The sequence below is a fragment of the Pezoporus wallicus genome, unplaced genomic scaffold (assembly GCF_028554395.1).
Source record: "Pezoporus wallicus isolate ANWC-B61680 ecotype Strahan unplaced genomic scaffold, APGP_CSIRO_Pwel_v1 contig_8824, whole genome shotgun sequence".
In the NCBI taxonomy this organism is placed as follows: domain Eukaryota; kingdom Metazoa; phylum Chordata; class Aves; order Psittaciformes; family Psittacidae; genus Pezoporus; species Pezoporus wallicus.
The window spans coordinates 257,390-277,529 of NW_026642442.1; the positions used below are offsets into that span (position 1 = coordinate 257,390).

General features: G+C 51.5%; 2 protein-coding genes across 4 annotated transcripts; one reads left to right on the plus strand and one right to left on the minus strand.

Moving 5' to 3' along the window:
- Positions 1–1,849: 1,849 nt before the first annotated feature.
- Positions 1,850–19,417, plus strand: DNAJC17 (DnaJ heat shock protein family (Hsp40) member C17). The gene is made up of 11 exons (XM_057430568.1): positions 1,850–1,951; positions 3,675–3,744; positions 4,944–5,002; positions 7,052–7,139; positions 7,515–7,597; positions 8,036–8,132; positions 9,990–10,039; positions 10,532–10,609; positions 11,219–11,299; positions 12,069–12,194; positions 19,206–19,417. The coding sequence occupies exons 1-11, from the start codon at positions 1,874–1,876 to the stop codon at positions 19,326–19,328; spliced, it is 933 nt and encodes a 310-aa protein (XP_057286551.1). The 5' UTR covers positions 1,850–1,873; the 3' UTR covers positions 19,329–19,417.
- On the minus strand, positions 15,210–18,065 carry CUNH15orf62 (chromosome unknown C15orf62 homolog). 3 transcript variants are annotated; one of them, XM_057430578.1, is made up of 3 exons: positions 17,037–18,065; positions 15,942–16,590; positions 15,210–15,815 (listed from the first exon to the last, which is right to left on the minus strand). In XM_057430578.1, exon 2 carries the CDS (start codon positions 16,469–16,471, stop codon positions 15,944–15,946), a length of 528 nt encoding a protein of 175 aa, XP_057286561.1. In that variant the 5' UTR covers positions 16,472–16,590; positions 17,037–18,065; the 3' UTR covers positions 15,210–15,815; positions 15,942–15,943. The 3 variants fall into 3 exon arrangements, with proteins under 3 accessions (XP_057286561.1, XP_057286560.1, XP_057286559.1); XM_057430577.1 differs by having other exon boundaries at positions 15,210–15,787; positions 17,037–18,064; XM_057430576.1 differs by having other exon boundaries at positions 15,210–16,590; positions 17,037–18,062.
- Positions 19,418–20,140: the final 723 nt, after the last annotated feature.

Below are 20,140 nucleotides of genomic sequence, written 5' to 3' on the forward strand. Positions count from 1 at the left end.
CTGGAGGCTGGCAGCGGACGCTTCTCGAAGCCTCTGGGAGCTTCTCGAAACTTCCCGAAACTTCTCGGTGATGAGACCCCTGCAACAAAGGGAACCAATGGGGAAGAGCGATGTCAACATCCGAGTGAGGAGGGGCGACAGGATTGGCTGGGACCTTGAACCGAAAAAGGTAAAGGACCGCCTCCCAGGGCGCGTCTTGGGCGGGGCGGAGGAGTCCTCGGCGGACCCAGCGCTGGTTTATGTGCTATCGCTAACTCACTTTGATAAAATTTATACTTTAAACCAAAATTCGCTACAGTATTGATGACAAGGGGAGGCGGAGGCTCCATCCTTGGACATCACCGAATCCCGGCGGGATGCAGCCGGCTCCAGCAGCCGCTGTTGGGCTCACACGGTCCCGCGCCGGGCACGGCTGCGCTGGCTCTGTCGGGACCGCCTCCGGTTCCTGGAGGGGCCTCTCCGCTGCCGGCGCTCTCCTCTCCCGGGGGGGACCGGGGCGTCGAGCGAGGGGTGCGGAGCCTGCTGCTCGTACCGGTCCCTCCTCCTCTGCCACCGGGCTTGGCTCCTGCGCCTGCGGAGCCTGTGCCTCGCCCCAGGCTGCAGCCGGCTTCTCCTCCTCGACTCGCCCAGGACGGTGCGCTCGGGGGACAGAGGGGGAGAAACCAGCAGCGGCAGCCAGGCTGGAGCTCCGGGCAGCGGCATGCACCAGGGAGCCGATCCCAGCACAGGTTCCACAGGAGCAGGGGCCTAGCATGGCCAGGGAGGTTGTGAATGCTCCATCCCTGGCAGTGTTCAAGGCCAGAGCCTTGGGTGCCATGGTTTAGTGTGAGGTGTCCCTGCCCATGGCAGGGGGGTGGAACTGGATGATCTTAAGCTCCTTTCCAACCCAAACCACTCTATGATTCTATGGCAGGAGTGTTGCAGAATGGCTCCAAGAGCAAGGCCACGGAGCCTTAGAGGCCTTGTGCGAGCAAGGCAAGGGGCAGGCCTCACAGGTAACCGGATACCGGATGTGGGAGGAGAACGTGGAGGAAGCTGTGTAGAAGTGACCAAGACTGTTGTGACTCGAGGCGTGGCTAAACACCACGCGGATACAAGCGAAGTGCGCCACAAATAAAGGAGAAGTTTGCTTATCACCCACACTGGGTTGGCCTGTCTTGCTTCTCCTCGCCGCTTACAGTGGCAGCTCTGCCAGCGTTCACTCGTGTGCCCATGCACTTCCTCGTGGTGTCACTGCTGTCCATGCTGAGAGCGCTGGGCAGGTGCGAATGGTCAACGTGAAGGTCCCGGGACAGCAGCACCCTCCTGTTCTCCTGCCTCTTGCCAACCAAGAGTCACAGTGCGCATCAGTATCACGGAATACACTCTGTCAAACCTTTCCCACTGCTCCCACCCATCACCAGCTGTCTGAAAGCCATCCGTCAGCAAGGATGAGCGCTTTCCCCGGTCGGGATGGCTCGGAAGGGACCGCAGTGGGGCTCACAGCACCAGCGACCTGCCCCCAGGACGCGCTGCCGGGGGACACCCGCTCCTCCCGGGGCCAGCGCATCGCTGGGCTCCGCTTCGCAGCTCCCCTTCCCCCCGCACCGCCGCGGCCCCCGACGGCCCCGCGCTCCGCCTGCCCTCCGCAAAGCACCACGGGAGTTGTAGTCCCTCGCCCGCCCCTCCTCGCTGGCAGCCGCCGCCACGGAACTCCATCCCCAGCAAGCACCGCGGCGGCGGCAGCGGGGGCGCGGTGCACCCTGGTCTATGTAGTCGCGGTGCATTCTGGTCTCTGTAGTCGCGGTGCCGCCGCTGCAGCGGCCGTTGTGGTAGTGGAGGTTGCGGTTCCCCGCGGGCGGGGCGGGCCCGGCAGCAGGCGGAGAGCGCCGGGATGGCGGTGGGTAAGGACCTGCTGCAGCTGGACCTGTATGGGCTGCTCGGGGTCGGCGAGAAGGCGTCGGAGAAGGAGGTGAGGGCAGCGGCCGGGAGCCGCCACGGGGAGTCCCGGGCCGGGGCCTCCTTTCGGTGCCCCTCAGCGGGGAAGCCGGGTTTAGCGGCGGTGGCTTTGCTGCGCGCAGTTTACCCTCCCGTTTATCCCAGCTCAGGCCCGTGGAGCGAGGCCTGGCTTCGGAGGAGGAAGGGATCGGCTGGGGAGAGCTGCGGAGCTGGGCTCGGGCTGGGTTTGACTGCTCGTGTGCGCCCGGGAGGGAAGCTGCCGCGTTGAGCCCGCTGCCGGTTGTTGGAGGCTGCGCTGGGTACTGCCGGTTCCCGTAATCCATGGTGTTGGCTTTGGAGGTTTGGAGTTACCCCTGTCCACGTGATTTACCGATTGAATTAAAGGGAAACACAAGATTTCATAGAGCAGTCAGGGTTGGAAAGGACCTTAAGATCATCCAGTTCCAGCCCCCTGCCATGGCCAGGGACACCTCACACTAAACCATGGCACCCAAGGCTCTGTCCAACCTGGCCTTGAACACTGCCAGGGATGGAGCATTCACAACGTCCCTGGGCAACCCATTCCAGTGCCTCAGCACCCTCACAGGAAAGAATTTCCTCCTTAGATCCAATCTAAACTTCCCCTGTTTCAGTTTGAACCCGTTACCCCTTGTCCTGTCACTGCAGTCCCTAATGAAGAGTCCCTCCCCAGCATCCCCGTAGGCCCCCTTCAGATACTGGAAGGCTGCTATGAGGTTTCCACGCAGCCTTCTCTGTTCAGAGAAGCCTTATCTGTGCTGGCCTGTGGAATATTTCTGTTATTGGAATAGTTGTGACTGATGCAAAGGAGAGTTACCTGGCTCTTAAGTGCAGTCCTGCTTATTCAGGAGATGGGATTAGCCTGCAAGGCTTTAGTGCACATTCCCCTTACAAGAGCTTTGTCCACAGGGTGGTGCTGGGCACTGAGAACTTCACTTGTTTTAGCAGAGGAATGTGCTTTGGCTATGGAACAGAGCAAGCAGCTTTTCTTCCCAACCTTTCTTGTTCACTAACAAAGGGGACTTAGGTTGATAACAATGACTAAGCTCAAAGGTGTCAGGCTTTCTTTGAAGTGTAGAAGGCATTAAACAGTCTTTGGTCAAAAACCCCTCACCTCTCCAAAGCCAGTTGTACAGTAAATGGTGCTTGCTGTGTCCCAAAGCTGCAGCTGCAAAGAGCATGCTATCCCTCTGCCTCGGTGAACCAGACTTGGCTGGGGTGATCCTGAGGTTTGACTGCTGCAGCCCAATGCACCTACAAGTGAAACCTCTGGCTTTGAGAAGCTGAGACCCATTCAAGATACCGGTGCCGACGGAGTGTCCTGGGCTCCAGCGCTTGTCCTCATGGTGCAGTGTGATTAAAAAGGACAAGTCACTGCACTGAGGTTGAAAAGCGAGCATTTCGGAGGTCTCTTGCTGTCACAGTAGCCTGCTTTACCCTTCAACGTGGGGGGGTGGGGGGGTGAGCTATTGGTACTCTACAAAGGTCTTTATTTCTGGTCAGGCCTGGAGGATGTCAAGTCATGCACATGAATGCTGCTTCAACCACGGCCTTCTGCTTACTTAGAGAGGTGTGCTTTCAGTGCAGCAAAACCCACAACAAAAGAAACCCTCTGAACAGTCCTTTTCTCTCTGTAGTGTTGTGCTGTTGGTTCTTATCCTCAGGTTGCTTTTCTCAACACAGAGCAATAAGTAACTCTCCCCCCTGGCTCTTTGCAGGTGAAGAAGGCGTACCGGCAGAAGGCCCTGACGTGCCACCCCGATAAGAACCCGGACAACCCCAGGGCAGGTGAGATGGGGCTGTGCAGACATAAACAGCAGCTCATGTTTGTTTTCACGTGTGCGCATTCCTGGAAGCAGCTCTGCCTTGCTTCAGGTCTGCCTGTGTGTGTAAGTAAGGGACCTGGGTACGTGTGATGTAAAGTACACACAGGCAGGACTAAGAGTTATTTTGTCACTGCCAGAGAGCTCTGGTTTTGAGGTTGAATGCAGTCATGTTTGCTTGGGGACCATCAGTGTTAAGGCAGTGCTGCAATTGTGTTTGCACCTCCCAAACCTTCCCTGATAGTACTTGACGCCCAGTCCTTTGGCCATGCTGTCCCAGTGTTCACTGGCTGGTCACTGCTTTAATTCATACCTCTTAGTGAAAACCTCAACAGCAAATTTATAAATCATATGAGTATATGATAGTTTATAAGTCATATCTATGGGCAGTGTGTGTTTTTATCTGTTAGAGACAAGGCCCTGACTCTGCAGAGCTGAGCATACCTGAACTGTTAGCAGGGTCTGGCTTTTGCAGCTTCTCTGTTTCAGTTTATAGCTGCAGGTGGCAGTGAACAGCAGTGGTAAGGACGAAGGAGGCCGTTCATCGGGACACCTCAAAATAAACATGGCTCTGTGCTTTGCATTTCCCAGTTCAATGGGCTACAGTCCAATAGATTGGAAGCTTACAGCTGGAATACAGGTTAAAATATCACAACAGAGAAACAAGCTTCTAGAAGCAGTGAGAGGAAAGCTGCGGGTTTTGAGGTGTGCAGAATGCTGAGAAGTGAAGTGTGTGTGGAAGCCTCCAGCCTGTAAGTGCAACTCTTCCAGGAAGAGGGTTGTCAACATTACTGTAAAATGCAAAGCTTGAATGCTAGGCTGCAAAGCTGTTGATGTGAAAGGGAAGATTTGGTTACAACACTGGGTTTCAGGCTGGCTGCAGGTTGAGTGATAAGCTGCTGTAGGTTGGTTCTGTGGAATTCATGTTTTCTAGGTTTCTGTTCCAATGAAAGAGTCCCAGTTTTGGTTTCCTAATTCACACTGATTTATATAACCAGTGCTGTGTGTTGAGGTGATCCTGGCTATAGCGTTACAAATGGTTTGGAAAGATTATTCTTTCTGCTGTTCTGCAGGTGTCACCTATAAGGGAATGTCATTCCTGGTTCACCCCCAGGCTGCTAGCATGCTTCTCTGCATCTCACCCTTTTTTCTTCTAATCCCCAGCGGAAGTCTTCCACCAACTGTCTCAGGCCTTAGCGGTGCTCACAGATGCAGCAGCGAGGGTAAGGATCCTCCCCTGTGCTGGGCGCTGGTGGGGCTGCAGCTTGAGTCCTGTGTTCAGTTCTGGGCTCCTCACTCCAAGAGAGACCTTGAGGTGCTGGAGCGGGGCCAGAGAAGGGCAATGGAGCTGGTGCAGGCCCTGGAGCCCAAGTGTGATGGGGAAGGGCTGAGGGACCTGGGGGGTTCAGTGTGGAGAAGAGAAGGCGCAGGGGGGACCTGATGGCTGCCTACAACTGCCTGACAGGATGGAGCCAGGAGGGGCTGGGCCCTGCTCCCAAGGGATGGCACAAGGGGAACCGGCCTCAAGCTGCACCAGGGCAGGTTTAGATGGAGCTGAGGAACAATTCCTGCCCCAGAGGGTGCTCAGGCATTGGAACAGGCTGCCCAGGGCAGGGCTGCAGGCACCGGCCCTGCAAGTGTTCACACACTGTGGAGACAAGGCCTCAGTGCCATGGGTTGGGGGTGGCCTTGGCAGTGCTGGGGAAAGGGCTGGACTGGATGAGCTTGAAGCTCTTTTCCAACCTGGTTGGTTCTATGACACCCATCCCTCAGTGGTGCTGGGCTTGTGTGGTGCTGCAGGTACGCTGAAGAGGTACTGGCAACTCTGCCTCTCTGTCCTGCTCACCTCCAGTGTGCCCTCATGAATGCAAGTCTCATCTCTTCCTCCCTGTAGTTCTCCATGAGGTCATATTGTAGATGACAGATACGAGCTTAGACAAATGTTCTTTTTGTGGCTTGATGTGCTGGTACTAGCTCTGTCCCTTCATTCAGGGGTGAGATACTGTCTTTAATAATGTGTTAGACTGGAGCATATCCCATTTAAAATCTGATAACCACTACACGATGCAGGGCCACATGGGATTCCCATGGCAACAGTGCATCTGCAGTTCCCTTGAAGACAAGGTCTGACAAATAAATACTATCTAGCTGTGGTTGCCAAGGCTCAAAGCCTTTGCAGAGGGCACAAAGGAGACTTGTGAACAGCAAAGCTGAATCAGAATCACAGTCTCTTTCCTTCTGCTGCAAGAGCTTTGCTGCCAGGTGTAGTTTGGGCTCTCTTGCTGTGAGGAAGTGGTTGAGTGCCCACTGCTTGAGGCCTGAAAGTAATCTGAATGTGTGATGGGGAGGAATAAACCCAGATAAAACTGAGCAGGTGACTATACCCAGATAAACTGAGGAGAGAAGGAATGTTGAAACTTCAGGTTATAAGATTGAAAGACGTGAGATAACTCTCCTCTGTTCAAACATTGGCAAGGTTTGTGATCTCCCTGACAAGGGGCAATTTAGATTTGGCATCCAGGAGCTCTTTGGCTTCTACATTTTGAAAAGGAGAAAGTATTTAGCAAACCCCTCCCATGCAGGAAGGGAAAACACCAGCTTCTGTAGTCTGTAAAGCAAGAGCAGTGCTTTCCTGTACAGCTACTCTACAAGTAAGATGTGAGCACTGTGCTTTAGATAGTACAGACAGGTTCTGTGTAGGCTGATGAAGAGATTACCAACTGGTTTAAGCAGGTGCCAGTGAAATAGCTGGTTTCCCCCAGTTCTGAGGTCTTTGTAGTGCTAAATGAATGTTGATGTGCTACTGCTGCTCAAGACTTCTGGTGCTCTTTGATCTCACACACGCATGTGAGTCTGATGCCCATCTTGTATGAATCTTTCATGTAAAACAGACCTCCTTAACTGTAAACCTTTGCTCTAAACCAACCCTGATCTGTTACCAGTGCCCCTAAAGCTGCTTTGGGCATGTTCAGGAACCCAAAGTACTGTTGCCATCTCTGAAGAAGGGGCAGACCTTCTCTCCAGTACTCTTTGCAGTTACTTACAGACTCCCGTGCCCCTTCAGGCTCCATCTGGAGATCCGTGGGCCTCTTCTCATGTTCCCGGGGTATTTGTGTGAGCTTCCAACACTTTCAGGAGCAGTGTCAGCAGGAAGCAGCAGATCTTTCCCTCTGCTTACAGTGTTTCAGTGTCTGATGTGACCTTTATTCACTGCTTTCCATTTCTCCCTCCCACTTTACACAGTTTCACACTGTTGTGTTGTTCTCTGACAGGCGGCGTATGACAAGGTGCAAAAAGCCAAGAAACAGGCTGCAGAGAGGACACAGGCACTTGATGAGAAGAGAAAGAAAGTGAAGCTTGGTAATGACATCAAACCTTCATTTGCTCTGGGCTTGAAGCCTTCCTTAGCTGGGTGTCTGCATTTCTGCTGCTGCTGGAACTGACCACGGGTTAATCTGCTGCTCGTCTGCCATGGCTGTGGCCTCTTTGTGCCCAGTACAATGCTGTAGCCATCTGAAATCTCCTCCCAGAGCCATAGGTGGGATGGTTCTGCTCTGGGATCAGGGGGTTGGAGGACTGGAATACTGGTGATACACTGGCAGAGGGGAGGTAGCAGGGCTGTCAGGGCTCTACCCTGAAATTGGTGTAGGTGCCAAGTTTATTTCTTTGCATCCAGCTCTGGTCAGCAGTGAAAATTCCCTTTGGATTGTTCTCATTTGGTTGCTTTCTCTGCAGATCTTGAAGCCAGAGAACGGGAAGCTCAGGCCTATGAGACTGAAGAGGAGGAAATCAGGACAACGAGATCATTAGAACAAGAAGTAATGATAAATTCTGAAGAGTTTTCTCTGCTTCTTTTACAAAGAATAGCTGAAAATCTTTGGTTTCATAATGAAATCCATGGGATGTGATGCACCAAATCTGTGTAGCAGATCTCCAGCCTTTTGGATTAATGGACTCTCCGAAAGGGGCATGGAGAAGAGATCTTGTAGCAGTCTGGCGTGTGCCACTCTTGGGATGTTATCTGTTTGTCCAGCCTCCTTTGCCATAGCAGACAATAACAACAGCTAATGGGTTATGTGCTGGCCAACAGGCACTAGGAACATGAGTGGTCTGATTATGAGTGCTGGAGCTCTAGCAGGTGAACTAGCAGGAGGGTTGCCACAGGAGGTGGGTGTAAGATAAGAACTCCCTTCGTCAGCCTTGAGCCAGCCATGGAACTGAGCCCTCATGCCTGTGCCATCTCCCCTCTGCTGTAGATAATCCGCCTGCGTGAAGAAGGCTCCCGGCAGCTCAGGGAGCAGCAGAGACTCATTCAGGAGCAGATCTGGCGTGAGAGAGAGCAGCACTTCCAAGGTGAGAGCAGAGATTGGAGCCCTCGGCCAAAGTATGTGTGTGGGGGACTCCAGCTCTTCTGCAGACAGAGCTCGGGCACTGGTGCAGCCTTATCACTTGGTCACCTTCTATGTAGGACTTGCACCTTCTTCATGGCGAAGTCAAAAGACTGGTATCTCTGTGAAGTTGCTTCCTTATAAGTTTCATGCTGCTCTTCAACAGGCTGCTGCTCCTTTCCAGTAAATACTTTGGAGTATTGAATCCAGGTGGTCTGTGGAGCCCCACAGTTATGCTGGAGTGAGCCTGAAGTCCTGCTCATCTCTCAGTGGAAGCAGTCAGTGTTGCAGACTCAGGGAATGATTCAAGTTTGCAAAAACTAATGATTGTTGTTGGTTTACTGCTCTGGTATTCCCTTGCCAGGTCCCAGTACTCATCACCCAAAAGAGACTCAGTGTGGAGAACAAAGTGTGGTATGGTTGCTGAGGTTTACTTTCTGGAAGTCCTGTTCCTTGAGTATGCACAGTCTCCATCCCAGCCTTGCACAGAGCAGTTAGTTTTCCTCATACAGGAGGGGGTGAGAGTTTTCCAGAATCCTAGAACCTCACCCTTTGGCATACCTAAACCTCATGCCCATCCACACCGTTCTGTAGTGAATTGCCTTTTCTAGTATCCTGTGTCTGTGTAGGCTTAAAATACGGTTCTGGGTTTCAGAAAGTTCTCTTTTCAAAACTAATTACAGTGCTGCTCAGGGTTTCAGTTCAATGGGAGGATTTATTGTCTCCTGCTTCCTACTCCTTTCATTCCAGCAGAGGAAGCAGCATAGGATCTGTTCCTTTCTCTCAGGAAAAACATCGATGTAATGAGTAAAAAAGTAACCCAAGGGGTCCAGATGTAGGAGTTCTTTTGGGAGTCACGCGGGCACAGTCAGACACCACTGGCTGTATGCAGTCATTCGTAAAATCACGGAAGCAACCAGGTTGGAAAAGAGCTTCAAGCTCATCCAGTCCAACCCTTACCCCAGCACTGCCAAGGCCACCCCCAACCCATGGCACTGAGGCCTCGTCTCCTCGGTGCGTGAGCACTTGCAGGGCCGGAGCCTGCAGCCCTGCCCTGGGCAGCCTGTTCCAATGCCTGAGCACCCTCTGGGGCAGGAATTGTTCCTCAGCTCCATCTAAACCTGCCCTGGTGCAGCTTGAGGCCGTTTCCTCTTGTCCCATCCCTTGTTCCTTGGGAGCAGAGCCCAGCCCCTCCTGGCTCCATCCTCCTCTCAGGCACTTGTAGGGAGCCATCAGGTCCCCCCTGAGCCTTCTCTTCTCCACACTGAACCCCCCAGCTCCCTCAGCAGTCCCTCATTCAGACTTTCTTAACTTGATTTCACATCTCAGGAACTGGGGAGGATGTTAAGCATTTGCTAATTGTAAACCACTCTGAGATCCTTGCAGTGAGAGCACACTACTATAAGGTATTTCTTTGCAGGGCCAGATTATGCTGTCTCAGGTTATGCTGTCCTGCCTTTTTTTGTCTACCCTTTATTTTTCCACACTTGTTCCCACCACCACAACCCTCTTACTGGGAAAATGTTCTAGAATCAAGCAGATCTCCTGCCTGTATTTTTACTTAGCTTGTTCCAGCCTTGCTTGTGGCAAGTCTGGTCATCATAGAAGGAAGAAATGCTGACATCCAGGATCCAGTCTGTGCTATGCTTCCTGATGATAGTGTTGCATGAGAGTTTTGGGGATTAAATGATCCAGTGAAAGCCCAGGACTGTTTGTTATTGCCATATGTGTGTTCTCAGGGTGAATTTTGTGCTAATTGATCTTTAACCAAGAGCTCTTCATTCATGTCCTTTCTGTCTGTTTTTTCCTTTCCTCTCTTTAGGCAAGCAAGAAAGAAAAGAAGCTGAAGGGAAAATAACCCCTAAACTCAAAGTAAGACATCCTTATAAAGCAGGGGTTTGGTGAAAACTGATGGAACATAACACAGCTTCAGAAAACAGAAGGGACACTTCAAGACTGCTGAACTGCTGTGTCCCTCTGTACAGTGGAGGTGAAGTTCCTCTACCTATTGTGCATTATGCATATGAACAGCTCCTGTTATTGCCTTTAAAACATCCTCTCTCCCTCTCCCTTTTCTCTACTGTCTGGTTTAGATTTTTGAGCCTGAAATTGAGTTGTCTCTGCTTTCAGCACAGGGAAACATCTGCTTATTACCCTGATAGAGCCATTATTATGCTTTCAAGTACAGTCTTTTTATTCCAGTGAGCAGTGCTTCTCCCTGTTCCCCAAATAATTTGTTCCCTTTGGACATTCTGATGTTGAGGTCACTGTTCTGGGGGTGTAACTGTAAATAGCAGATTAGATTAACATGCAGGTGGCAGGAGCTATTCACATGGACAAAACTAACTTATCTTTATTTCCCAGCTCAAATGGAAATGCAGGAAGGAAGATGAGACGAGAGGGGGTTACTCAAAAGACGTTCTGCTCCAGATCCTGCAAAAGGTATAAGAAAGGCTGTTGGATTCTAGGAAGTTACATAAAAACTGGAGTGGGTCAGTTCTCTGTCCAGCTTTCTCAGACAATTTTCAGAGGCCTTCAGCATGACCCATCGGCTGTGATCTGTTCCCCAGGGAGCACCAATGGCTCACTCCCAGCAGGGACTCCTCCTGAAACTCTTCCCACTGTGTGGTTCATGCCCTGCATAGCAGTCAGCCTGGCTGTGTGGTTATGGTGCACTTTTGCCTTCACTTAAAAGCACTAGACATCTGCTGCTGTGGGAAGTGCAGGGACAGGCATAGACAAGCCTTTGATGTGAGGAATCCCAGCAGGTGATCTTTATTTTCCCTTCATGCAAGTGTCTCCTGTAGCCCTGATTCTGAGCAAAGCAGCCCTCTTGCACTGGGGCTTGCTGGAAGCAAAGTGTGGAGCTCCATTCCTCCCCAGAACTATTTCCTGGAGGGGCAGAAATTATGACAGCTTGGGATCTGTGGGAGCATCCTGCAAGACAGAAATGGTGACAGCTCAAGCCTCATGTCTGAGAAAACACGTTTTCCCTTTGCTTTCATCTCTTGGGTCTGCAATTAACCTGTCTTTCTGTCTTTGTCTTACCAGTATGGTGATGTGCTCAACTTGGTGATCTCCAGCAGGAAGACTGGGAGTGCAGTTGTGGAATTTGCTACGGTTAAGGCTGCTGTAAGTCTGGCAGAGCCCCCGGATGTGTGTGGCTGACAGTGGGCAAGAAGGGGTGCTGCAGGAGGGAAGGCTTGGCGAGCTGACAGCCTCCAGACGCTGCCTTGTCATTAAGGCACTGAGGAAGAGTAATGAGAGTCTAAAGGTACAGATGCCTGAAGGGAGTGGCAAAGCTGGAGGCACAAACCCAGAGCGGGTCATGCACATAAACAAGCAGGTTGTGTGTGGAAAAGGCTGAGGGAAGAAGCACTGCTTCAAAAAGCAGGCACTGAGCTGTTCAACCAGCTCTCACTGAAGGTGAACTACCTATTGTGGGAACGGGCTTCAGGAGTTTTAGAGGTTATATCAGGCATTTGTTTCAAAGAAAGGAAAATGTCTTGATTCACTGGGAGTTACAATAATTCATGTGGCTGTGGAAACAGAAGTCATCAGTTACCCTTAACTTAAACTTCACTGTACAAGAGTGTCTATCCCTTGTCACCTTTCTTTCACTCATATATCCATATAATTAAGGCAACCCCTCAGGGTTGTCTCTGACCCTGTGACCTGTTTATCAAAAGTACCAGCAGCGATATGTTCTATATTTAATGCAAATACAGACCCTAAAGGGTGTCCCTCATGTAGGGCGGCTGGGAAATCAGTGCTGGTTGTGCCCTGCTTGCCCTTGCTGCCAGGCTGAGATGGAATTTAATGGTTGTTGGTGACCCGGGAGGGAGTGGGGTCTGAAATTCAGGTGGGGGTGGCTGTCCTCAATGGCTGTTTTCATTGTCAGGAGATGGCTGTGAAGAATGAAGTTGGCCTGATAAATAATCCTCTCAAGCTTTCCTGGCTGGAGGGCCAGCCCCAGAACAGTCCCAGCACCATCCCTGACAGCAGTGGTGACCCCACGACTTCCCAGGTAAGGAGACACAGCACAGGCTGCTGTTACCTAAACCTGTTTCTATAGCAGCCTACACTTCACAGTGTGCTTTGCATTGGTGGTGAGATGTTGATTCCCAGCAGAGCTGATAAGAAACTCTTAATGCAAAGCCCCCTTCTCTGGTACCTCTGACCCTTTTGTGCTGAAGCAGTGGCATTTTTGGAGGACCTCTTGCCTGAGTAGCAGCACACTGAGAACACGAGTATTTGGATACCTTGATCTTCACACAGTCTCTCTTCAAAGTGATGCCCAAGGAGGTTCCTTGCTCAGCCAAAGCCTCTAATGCTGTTCTTGGGGGATTTTTACCAATGTCATTTGTGGGAATTCTTTGGCTGACAGCTGGTTGAAATGGGTCTTCTAGAAGGCTTCTTTAGGGAGGCTTGGTTACTCACTGCATTCCCAAGAGGATGAAATTTCAGTGCTGAAAGGAAATATCTATTCTCAGGGTCTACAAGATGGAAGAGAAAGCAGTTATATACCTACATAGAGACCTCATTGCCTGGTTTTGGTCCTCTTTATTCATGTGGCTACTTTGAGTGCAAGGTGTGTGTTAACTCTTAGCTGCTGCTTCTTTATTTCACAAGAAATCCCTCTGAAGCTGTTGCTCTTGAGTAGTGAATGTATTCCAATCACAAAACACATGGAAGGCAATAACGTGGTCGTTGAAAGGTAGAAACCAGGCTGAGAAGGTGTTGCAGCAGCTTGTTGACTCTGTTACCCCTTGCTCTTGGTGGCTTTCTGGAGTGGGAGGTGTGTCTGCTTCTTTTGAAGCAGGTTATGTCACACTTTGCTCTGTAGCACAGAACTGACCTTGTGCTCTCTGTGTCTTCTGATCTAGTTAGCAATTCTTTGGCTGTGAAGGGACCTGAGATCCTTTGCTGGTTATTTGAGTTCCAGTTCAAACTCCACGTGATACTTACTGCATTCTTCCCTGTGGTGTAAAGATCAGAATGATCTAATTGCAGAGAGGACTCTTGCCTCATGCTGTACAGGTGCCCTTACCCTGTGTCTCAATCAGCTTTGTGTGTGTTCATTACCTAAATATTTTAGCAGCTTATTAGATTGTTCAGAATGAGAACTGGCTTGTTCCTACCTAAGAGAGCTGCTGCTACAATTGGAACTTCTGGTGGATTCTTGCCTCCATAGGTTCAAAAGCACTGGTTTTAACTGGGTTGATCTTGGCTTCTTTCCATGACCAAAGCTTGTTAGTGTGGAAGTGCAGCGTCTGCTGCTGTGGAGGATTAGCTTGGTGGAGCACAAGGGAGAGCAGGCTACAGCAGCAAAAGGTGTCCATGCTGCTTGGAGCTGGTGACTCACTTCTGCCCAACACAGCCTTGACAATCCCATACAGCTCTCAAAATGGTGAGGAGCTGTGGCCGGTGACTTGCATCCTTCCCCAGGCATTGCACTGCTGATACTTGTCTGTCTTCGCTGCTGCTTTCTGTAGGCAGCTGCAGATCCTCTGGTTACATTGCAGTCTTGCTGTCCACACTGAGATCTCCAAGCTGCTCTGGTTCCTTTTCCTGGTTCCTACTCCAGACCCTCCCCAGATCCTGCTGCTGTTTCCACTGGGATGCTTCTGAAGTCTGTAATGTGGTGAGAGCTTCTCTTGGCTGCAGTGCTTCCACAGAATGATAGAATCAGCTAGGTTGGAAAAGACCTTTAAAATCAAGTCCAACCGTTACCCCAGGACTTCCAGTTGACTGATTCTCTGTCCTCAGCTCTTCAATTCTAGACCATACAAAATGAGCTCTCTCATACCTCTTGCCACTGCCTCAGCATACTCCCTGCCTCATCCTCTCGTACACAGCCTGGCTTCCCAGGCACCGGGGCCACGCTCTTGTGTGGAAGCTGCACTAATCTCATTCTGATTTAAGCTGCCCTCGCTTCCTATCCTCTGCTCCCTCTGGGTTGCTCCTATTTTTGTCTGAATCCACCCCCGTGTTTGTTCCCACTCTGTGCAACTCCCTCCCTGCTCTGCTTCGCAAACCAGCCGGAGACCTACAGTTCTCATGGCAACACGCTCGCTACTCATCCGCTTCCGAGCTGTGTCTGCTCCCTGCCTGGGGTAATCAGCCAGGAGCTGAGCCCCAAAGCCCTCAGCTACAGGGCAGCCACACACTAACAGGGAGCAGGGGGGCTCTGGAAGCAGTTTCCAGGTCAAAACCAGGCTGGCTGTTGAGAAGCCCTGCTGTGGGGAGCCAGTAAGAGACAAGATACTGGCCTCCATGGTCTTGACTGGCTTGTTTTCTTCTGCAGCAGTGGGTTCACATTGTCCAGCAGTTCCTGGGGAGCTGCTGGAGCCAAAGAGGTGAGTTATGCTTGAATTACAAACACTGTGGATTGGCCACCGTTACTCCAGGCTACTAAGAGCCATGACTGGTTGATTGCTGCAGCAGGTTCAAGGCACACAGCAGCTCTACAGTGCTGTGAAGAGCATGTTTTGCCACCACACAGCATGAAGCACTTCCCATTCAGCTGGATTAAAGTGCTGAGGAAAGCCTCTGTCTGGCACTCTTGCATCTCTCCTAGCTCCTTTGAGGTTTCATAGAGTTGGTTTCATGCTATCTGACTTTACAGGCTGATGTAAATCTGGAATGTAAGAGCCATCTGTGCATTCTCTGCTATGCCTCTGGGCACTTTGCTGTAGGTGGCTTCCAAAGCTTGTGGTTATCTGGGGGCCTGGAGGCTTTAAGAGCCCTGGTATCTAATCTAGCTATGAAAAAGGTCAGAATTGGTGACCCAGTGATTCCATTTTAACAGTTTGCCCCAATGCTGACTTAAATGCTTTTAGCTTGGCAGAGCCCTTCCCATCCTATCCCCTGGGAAGATAAAGTCCCAGCCCAGGAGAGCAGAGCCATGCTGCTTCCCCACCCTCAGAAGAGCCTCGAATGCCACAGAGGGTGCATCTTGGTGGCTACAGATAAGGGGCCTGAGCTCTCTGTGCCTGAGCTCTTTGTGGCTTGCTACCAATGAAATGAGGCAACAGGACGCTTCCAGTCACAGATACATTTATTCTTCCATATCTGTACAGCTGATAGATCAGTGCATGCTTCAAGCAGCAGTAGCTAGAGAAAGTTCTTCTCCTGCTAGTAGGATAAATAAACTGCTGTTGCTGTATTACGAGCCTGTGTGGATGCTTACCTGTTTCCAGGCTGGGAGGGCCGACTGCACTTGAGTTAGGGGGAAAGAAACCCACAAGGAAGAAAAAAAGGAAGAACAGCTTTGATTTCATTCACATCCAAACGCGGTGGGAGAAGAAAGACCAGTTTGTGTCTCTGACCCTTGCCGTAACTATGGCTTTGAGACGCAATGCTACTGTCTCCTTGCAAGCCGCCTGCTTATCCAGAGATGATGATGGTGCCATATCCCTTTCTGTCCGTGCTCTGCAGTGTCACAGCCGTATCCCCAAAACGAGTCATTTGCCAAACGATGCCATTCTTCCACAAGGAGGAGGTGCACAGTCAGGAACAGGGAATTCCCAGTGTGGAGAACGGGACCTTGCCCACAAGGTTCCAGCAGACAGTGCTGTCATCTGAGCAAGGAGCCTGCGAGCTCTGCTCCGAAGAACTCTGTGGCAAGGACAGGAACAGGGACAGTCTATGATGGGTAAGGTGAGAACAACAAAACAGGCCACACAACAGGAATGCTGCATGCGTCCTCCTGCTAGGACTGGAGAAACTGGCAGCAGCAGTAAAGAAATGGGATATGTTAAATGATAAATACCTTCAAATGGCATAATCTCTTGGGTTCTGTTTCCTGAGGGTCTGCAGAACATCCTCGAGAAGCGATAGCCCCAAATCCACTTTGAAGGACAGGAAGGGGTCAGACAGGTCAGAAAGAGTGGTGCCGTTCTGGGAACCTGACTCTGAGGTCCCATAGTCTGTAGCCTGGTCCTTGTGGAATTGAGTTTGAGTGGCTTTATGGTATTGAGTAGCATCAGAAAAGGAGATGTCGGAGTGAGAATCTGTGTGGTCGATGATGTTGGGGCAGCTAGAACTGTCCAGGTACAGCCGGGGAGGCTTGGGGGGAGCTTGTGCCTTGGCTAGGTTTTGCTCACTCTGACATGACAGGTAGTCAGACTTGTCCTTCAGATCCCTCAAGCATTCCCTCTTCTGGCACTGTCCATCACTGTCCAGCGTGTGGCTGTTCTGGTTAAGGAGGATGACTTGGTTGCCCAGCTTTTTGTGTCTCCTGAGTGAGAACCGTCTGAAGAACGTTGTGGATTTAATGGACCCTCTCCGCCAAGTATCCATGCTGATGAGAGGAGCAGGAGGAAACTGATGACTCTTCACAGGCAGGTGCTGGACTCGAGTCGCAGGATCAGCAGCAAGCGGCACGACAGGAACAACCTCTTCCGTCCCTGTTCCTGTAGCTGGAAGGAAAACAGAGAGGCTGGTATTGCAGGAAATGCAAACTTCCCACTATCTCCCTGTGCTAAGGAGCAGTTGGCCTGCCTTGGCTATGGAGGAGTCTCCTTCAGTGGAGTCTCCTTCTTCAGTGGAGAAGGAATGGTGATGTCTGAGCTTACTAAATCTGAGCTGCAGGAACAAGTGGTGAAGAATAGCAAAGGCACACAGTCACCATGAGAACAGATTTAATCTAGCATCTAGAACAGAAGGGCACTGGGGTACCATGGTAACCAGGCACCTTCTCCATGCAGGGCACAGTATAAGAATCTCAGTGGGTGGTTGGGAAGGGAGACGGTGACTCAGTCCTGCTGAAGGAAACCAAAGAAACAGTCCAGGAGGAATCTGAACCACGACAAAACCCAGGTGTAAAAGGGAAACATCAGGAAAATGGAATGTAAACCAGACTTACGCTGTGGTGGAGCAGCACCTCAGTCCAACAGGCGGAGAGGAGAGACTGCTGAAGCCCTCGGAGAGCTGAGGCTGCCACGTTCACCAGCACCGGGACGCTGGAAGAAGCAAGTCCAGGAACAGTTCAGCCAGATTGGACCCGGAACGCCGAAAATCCCCAGCGCCTCTTTCTCTTCATGTGCCTCCTGTCACTGCTTCCAGGCTGCAGTTCCTTGTGCGTATGGATTTGTTTTGAGCCAAGCCCTTGCTGAGTCAGCCACGTCAGAAGCTGGGTTTTACACTATTGGTAATTGCCAGGATTGCAGGAAGTAGGTGTGTGGAGTGGCAAAGCATCAGCCCACGCGCTCCCGAGGAGAACATGAGCTCCCTCCGCGGCACCCAGGCTGCTGGAGAGCTGGCACCATGGACTCGGAGCCCATCTTGCATCAGACTCTTCCTTCTCTTGGTGCTGTCCTTCCTGCCGCTTCTGCTGGCTTCTTGTCTGAGCAGAGCTCCCAAAGGAGCCTGGAAATCATCTCTTGTCTGTTTTAAATGTAAATCCAGAGTGCGAGGTGGTGGTTCAGGTTTGGATGGTGATTCATCTGCAGGAGCCTCATGCGGGTTACTTCACTGAGCCCAGCAAGCGACAGTGTTTGTGGTTAGTGGCCAGGAACTTTGAAGCAGCCCAGTCCTGCCACTGAGGGCTGATAGAGTCTGCTGCTTGCTCAGACACTCTGAAGACCTGTGCTGAGCAGTCCTGAGGGGTTATTTCATTCATGCAGCTCCTAAGATACCAATTACAGCATATTAGTCTCTTCATTTCCCAGTCTGAGCTTCTCATCTGTTGTGGGCTTCTGTTTTCTCCTCCCAGCCAGACACTGCAGCTGGAGGAGCCGCTTTGCTGGCACATGACAGCAAATTTGCACTTGCCCCATTTTCATGCAGAATCTTACTGAGCTGTTCTATTGCCTTTTCATTCCTTCTCTGTGCTGTTTAAATGTCCCTAAGACACCAGTAGATGTAGTAAAATGAACATGAGATTTACTTCTTTTCATTCACCTTCTCTGAAGATGCTTTCATTTCTACCTGAGCTGTCAAGCAAATGAGCTGCATGTTTCCAAGCATTGCAGAGCTTTGAATACATCCAGAGTAGTCAGGCCACCTACTGATGTTCAGCGGCTTCTGAAAGCAGAGAGCCAAACCCACCGCTTTGCTCTGCAGGAGCTGCTGTCATCTGCTGCCTACATTGATTAGGTAGAGTCTGCAATCAGCTTGCTTGATATGACAGTTGCCACCACACACAGAAGAAAAGGCTCCAAGAGCTTTTGAGAACTTGGCCACACTTGGGTCAGGTTTGGGAGCATCCCTGCTGGTTTTCCTGCTGCAGCCACTGCAATGACTGAAACCACAGAAGGCTTTGATGATGATGTTTTTATGGCATTAGCCTTTGTAACGGGTGAAGTGTACACTGGACTTTGTGCCCGGGTGTTGGGCCTGCAGAGCAAGCTCGTCATCCAAAATAACCAGCCCCAGTGAGGGAAAGCCATGCTTCCCATCCAGCCTCAGAGCAGCTTTCCAGACCTCAGAGCAGCTTCCAGTGCCTAAAGAGGCCTGCAAGGATGCTGGAGAGGGACTCTTCATCACGGACTGGAGTGACAGGACAAGGGGTGATGGGTTTAAACTGAAATGGGCAGTTCAGGTTGGAGATAAGGCAGAAGCTCTTCCCTGTGAGGGTGCTGAGGTGCTGGCACAGGGTGCCCAGGGAAGCTGTGGCTGCCCCATCCCTGGCAGTGCTCAAGGCCAGGTTGGACACAGGGGCTTGGAGCAAGCTGCTCCAGTGGAAGGGGTCCCTGCCCGTGGCAGGGGTTGGAGCTGGAGGAGCTTTAAGGTCCCTTCAACCCAAACCAGGCTGGGATTCAATGATTCTAAGCCTGTTGGGAGCAGGGAGTACCTCCAGTTGCAAGCAAGTAACTGGGGCTCTCAATCTGTCCCACTCCCTGCCTCAGTGCAGCACTTAAGACTCGGGCTGTTTCCTATAGACCAGGTGGCTTTCACACCTTGCCCCATTTCTCTGGGGTGGTTCATAGGAGTGTGACCCCCTGCCCCGAACGTTCATGGTGTGAGTGTGGTTCATGGAGGGGGGCTGCGTGGGAGCTGTTCTCAACAGTCTGTGTTTGGTTTCTGCCCCCAGGAATCAGTGGTGTCCGAGCGGGACTACGAGAGCCTGGTGATGATGAGGATGCGCCAAGCAGCAGAGAGGCAGCAGATTATTGAGCGGCTCAAGCGGGAAGAGGAGGAGGAGTCTCACACCTAACGTGAGAGAGGATGGGTTCTCCCACCCCATCATTCTGCATTTCCAAAGCTGCTGCTTAATTTAAAGTCAATAAACCTCCTTTTTTTAAAGCTGTTGTAGAAATAGGGCTTGGTGACAGGCTGAGAGAGCTGGGCTGGGGCAGCCTGGAGAAGAGAAGGCTCCTGAAGGGGAGACCTGAGAGCAGCTCCAGTGCCTAAAGGGGCTGCAGGGAACCTGGAGAGGGGCTTGGGACAAGGGATGTAGGGACAGGCCAAGGGGAATGGCTTGAACCTGCCCGAGGGGAGACTGAGCTGAGCTCTTAGGCAGAAGCTCTTCCCTGGGAGGGTGCTGAGGCGCTGGCACAGGGTGCCCAGAGAAGCTGTGGCTGCCCCATCCCTGGCAGTGCTCAAGGCCAGGTTGGACACAGGGGCTTGGAGCAAGCTGCTCCAGTGGAAGGGGTTGGGGTTGGAGCTGGAGGAGCTTTAAGGTCCCTTCCAACCCAAACCAGGCTGGGATTCTATGAACAGAAACTCAGTCACTGCAGCCGAGCCAGAGGTGGGATGGAGATGGCTGTGTGTAAGTGGAGCTCTCCTTCAGGAGCGTGCAGGAGCCTTTGGCAACAACTGTTTGAAACAACCCACAGGAAGACATTGGCCTCTTCAGAGAAATGGTTTATTGGTACCCCTTCGGCAGGATTGATACAGTCCCAAACCATCCAGCACTGCTGCTAGGGAGACAGACCTGTACCTGAAGTGTTCATGAGACCTTTCTGTGCTGCTCTAAGGCTATTTAAGGAATGATGTGTAACACTCAGATGGCCATCGATGCACTTG

Excerpts from the sequence above, each read along its gene's own strand:
- CUNH15orf62 (XM_057430578.1), bottom strand. The coding sequence starts at position 16,471 with ATGGATACTTGGCGGAGAGGGTCCATTAAATCCACAACGTTCTTCAGA.
- DNAJC17 (XM_057430568.1), top strand. The coding sequence starts at position 1,874 with ATGGCGGTGGGTAAGGACCTGCTGCAGCTGGACCTGTATGGGCTGCTC. Across the intron at positions 7,140-7,514 it reads GAGAAAGAAAGTGAAGCTTG|ATCTTGAAGCCAGAGAACGG; the intron begins GTAATGACATCA and ends CTTTCTCTGCAG. Across the intron at positions 12,195-19,205 it reads GTGACCCCACGACTTCCCAG|GAATCAGTGGTGTCCGAGCG; the intron begins GTAAGGAGACAC and ends TTCTGCCCCCAG.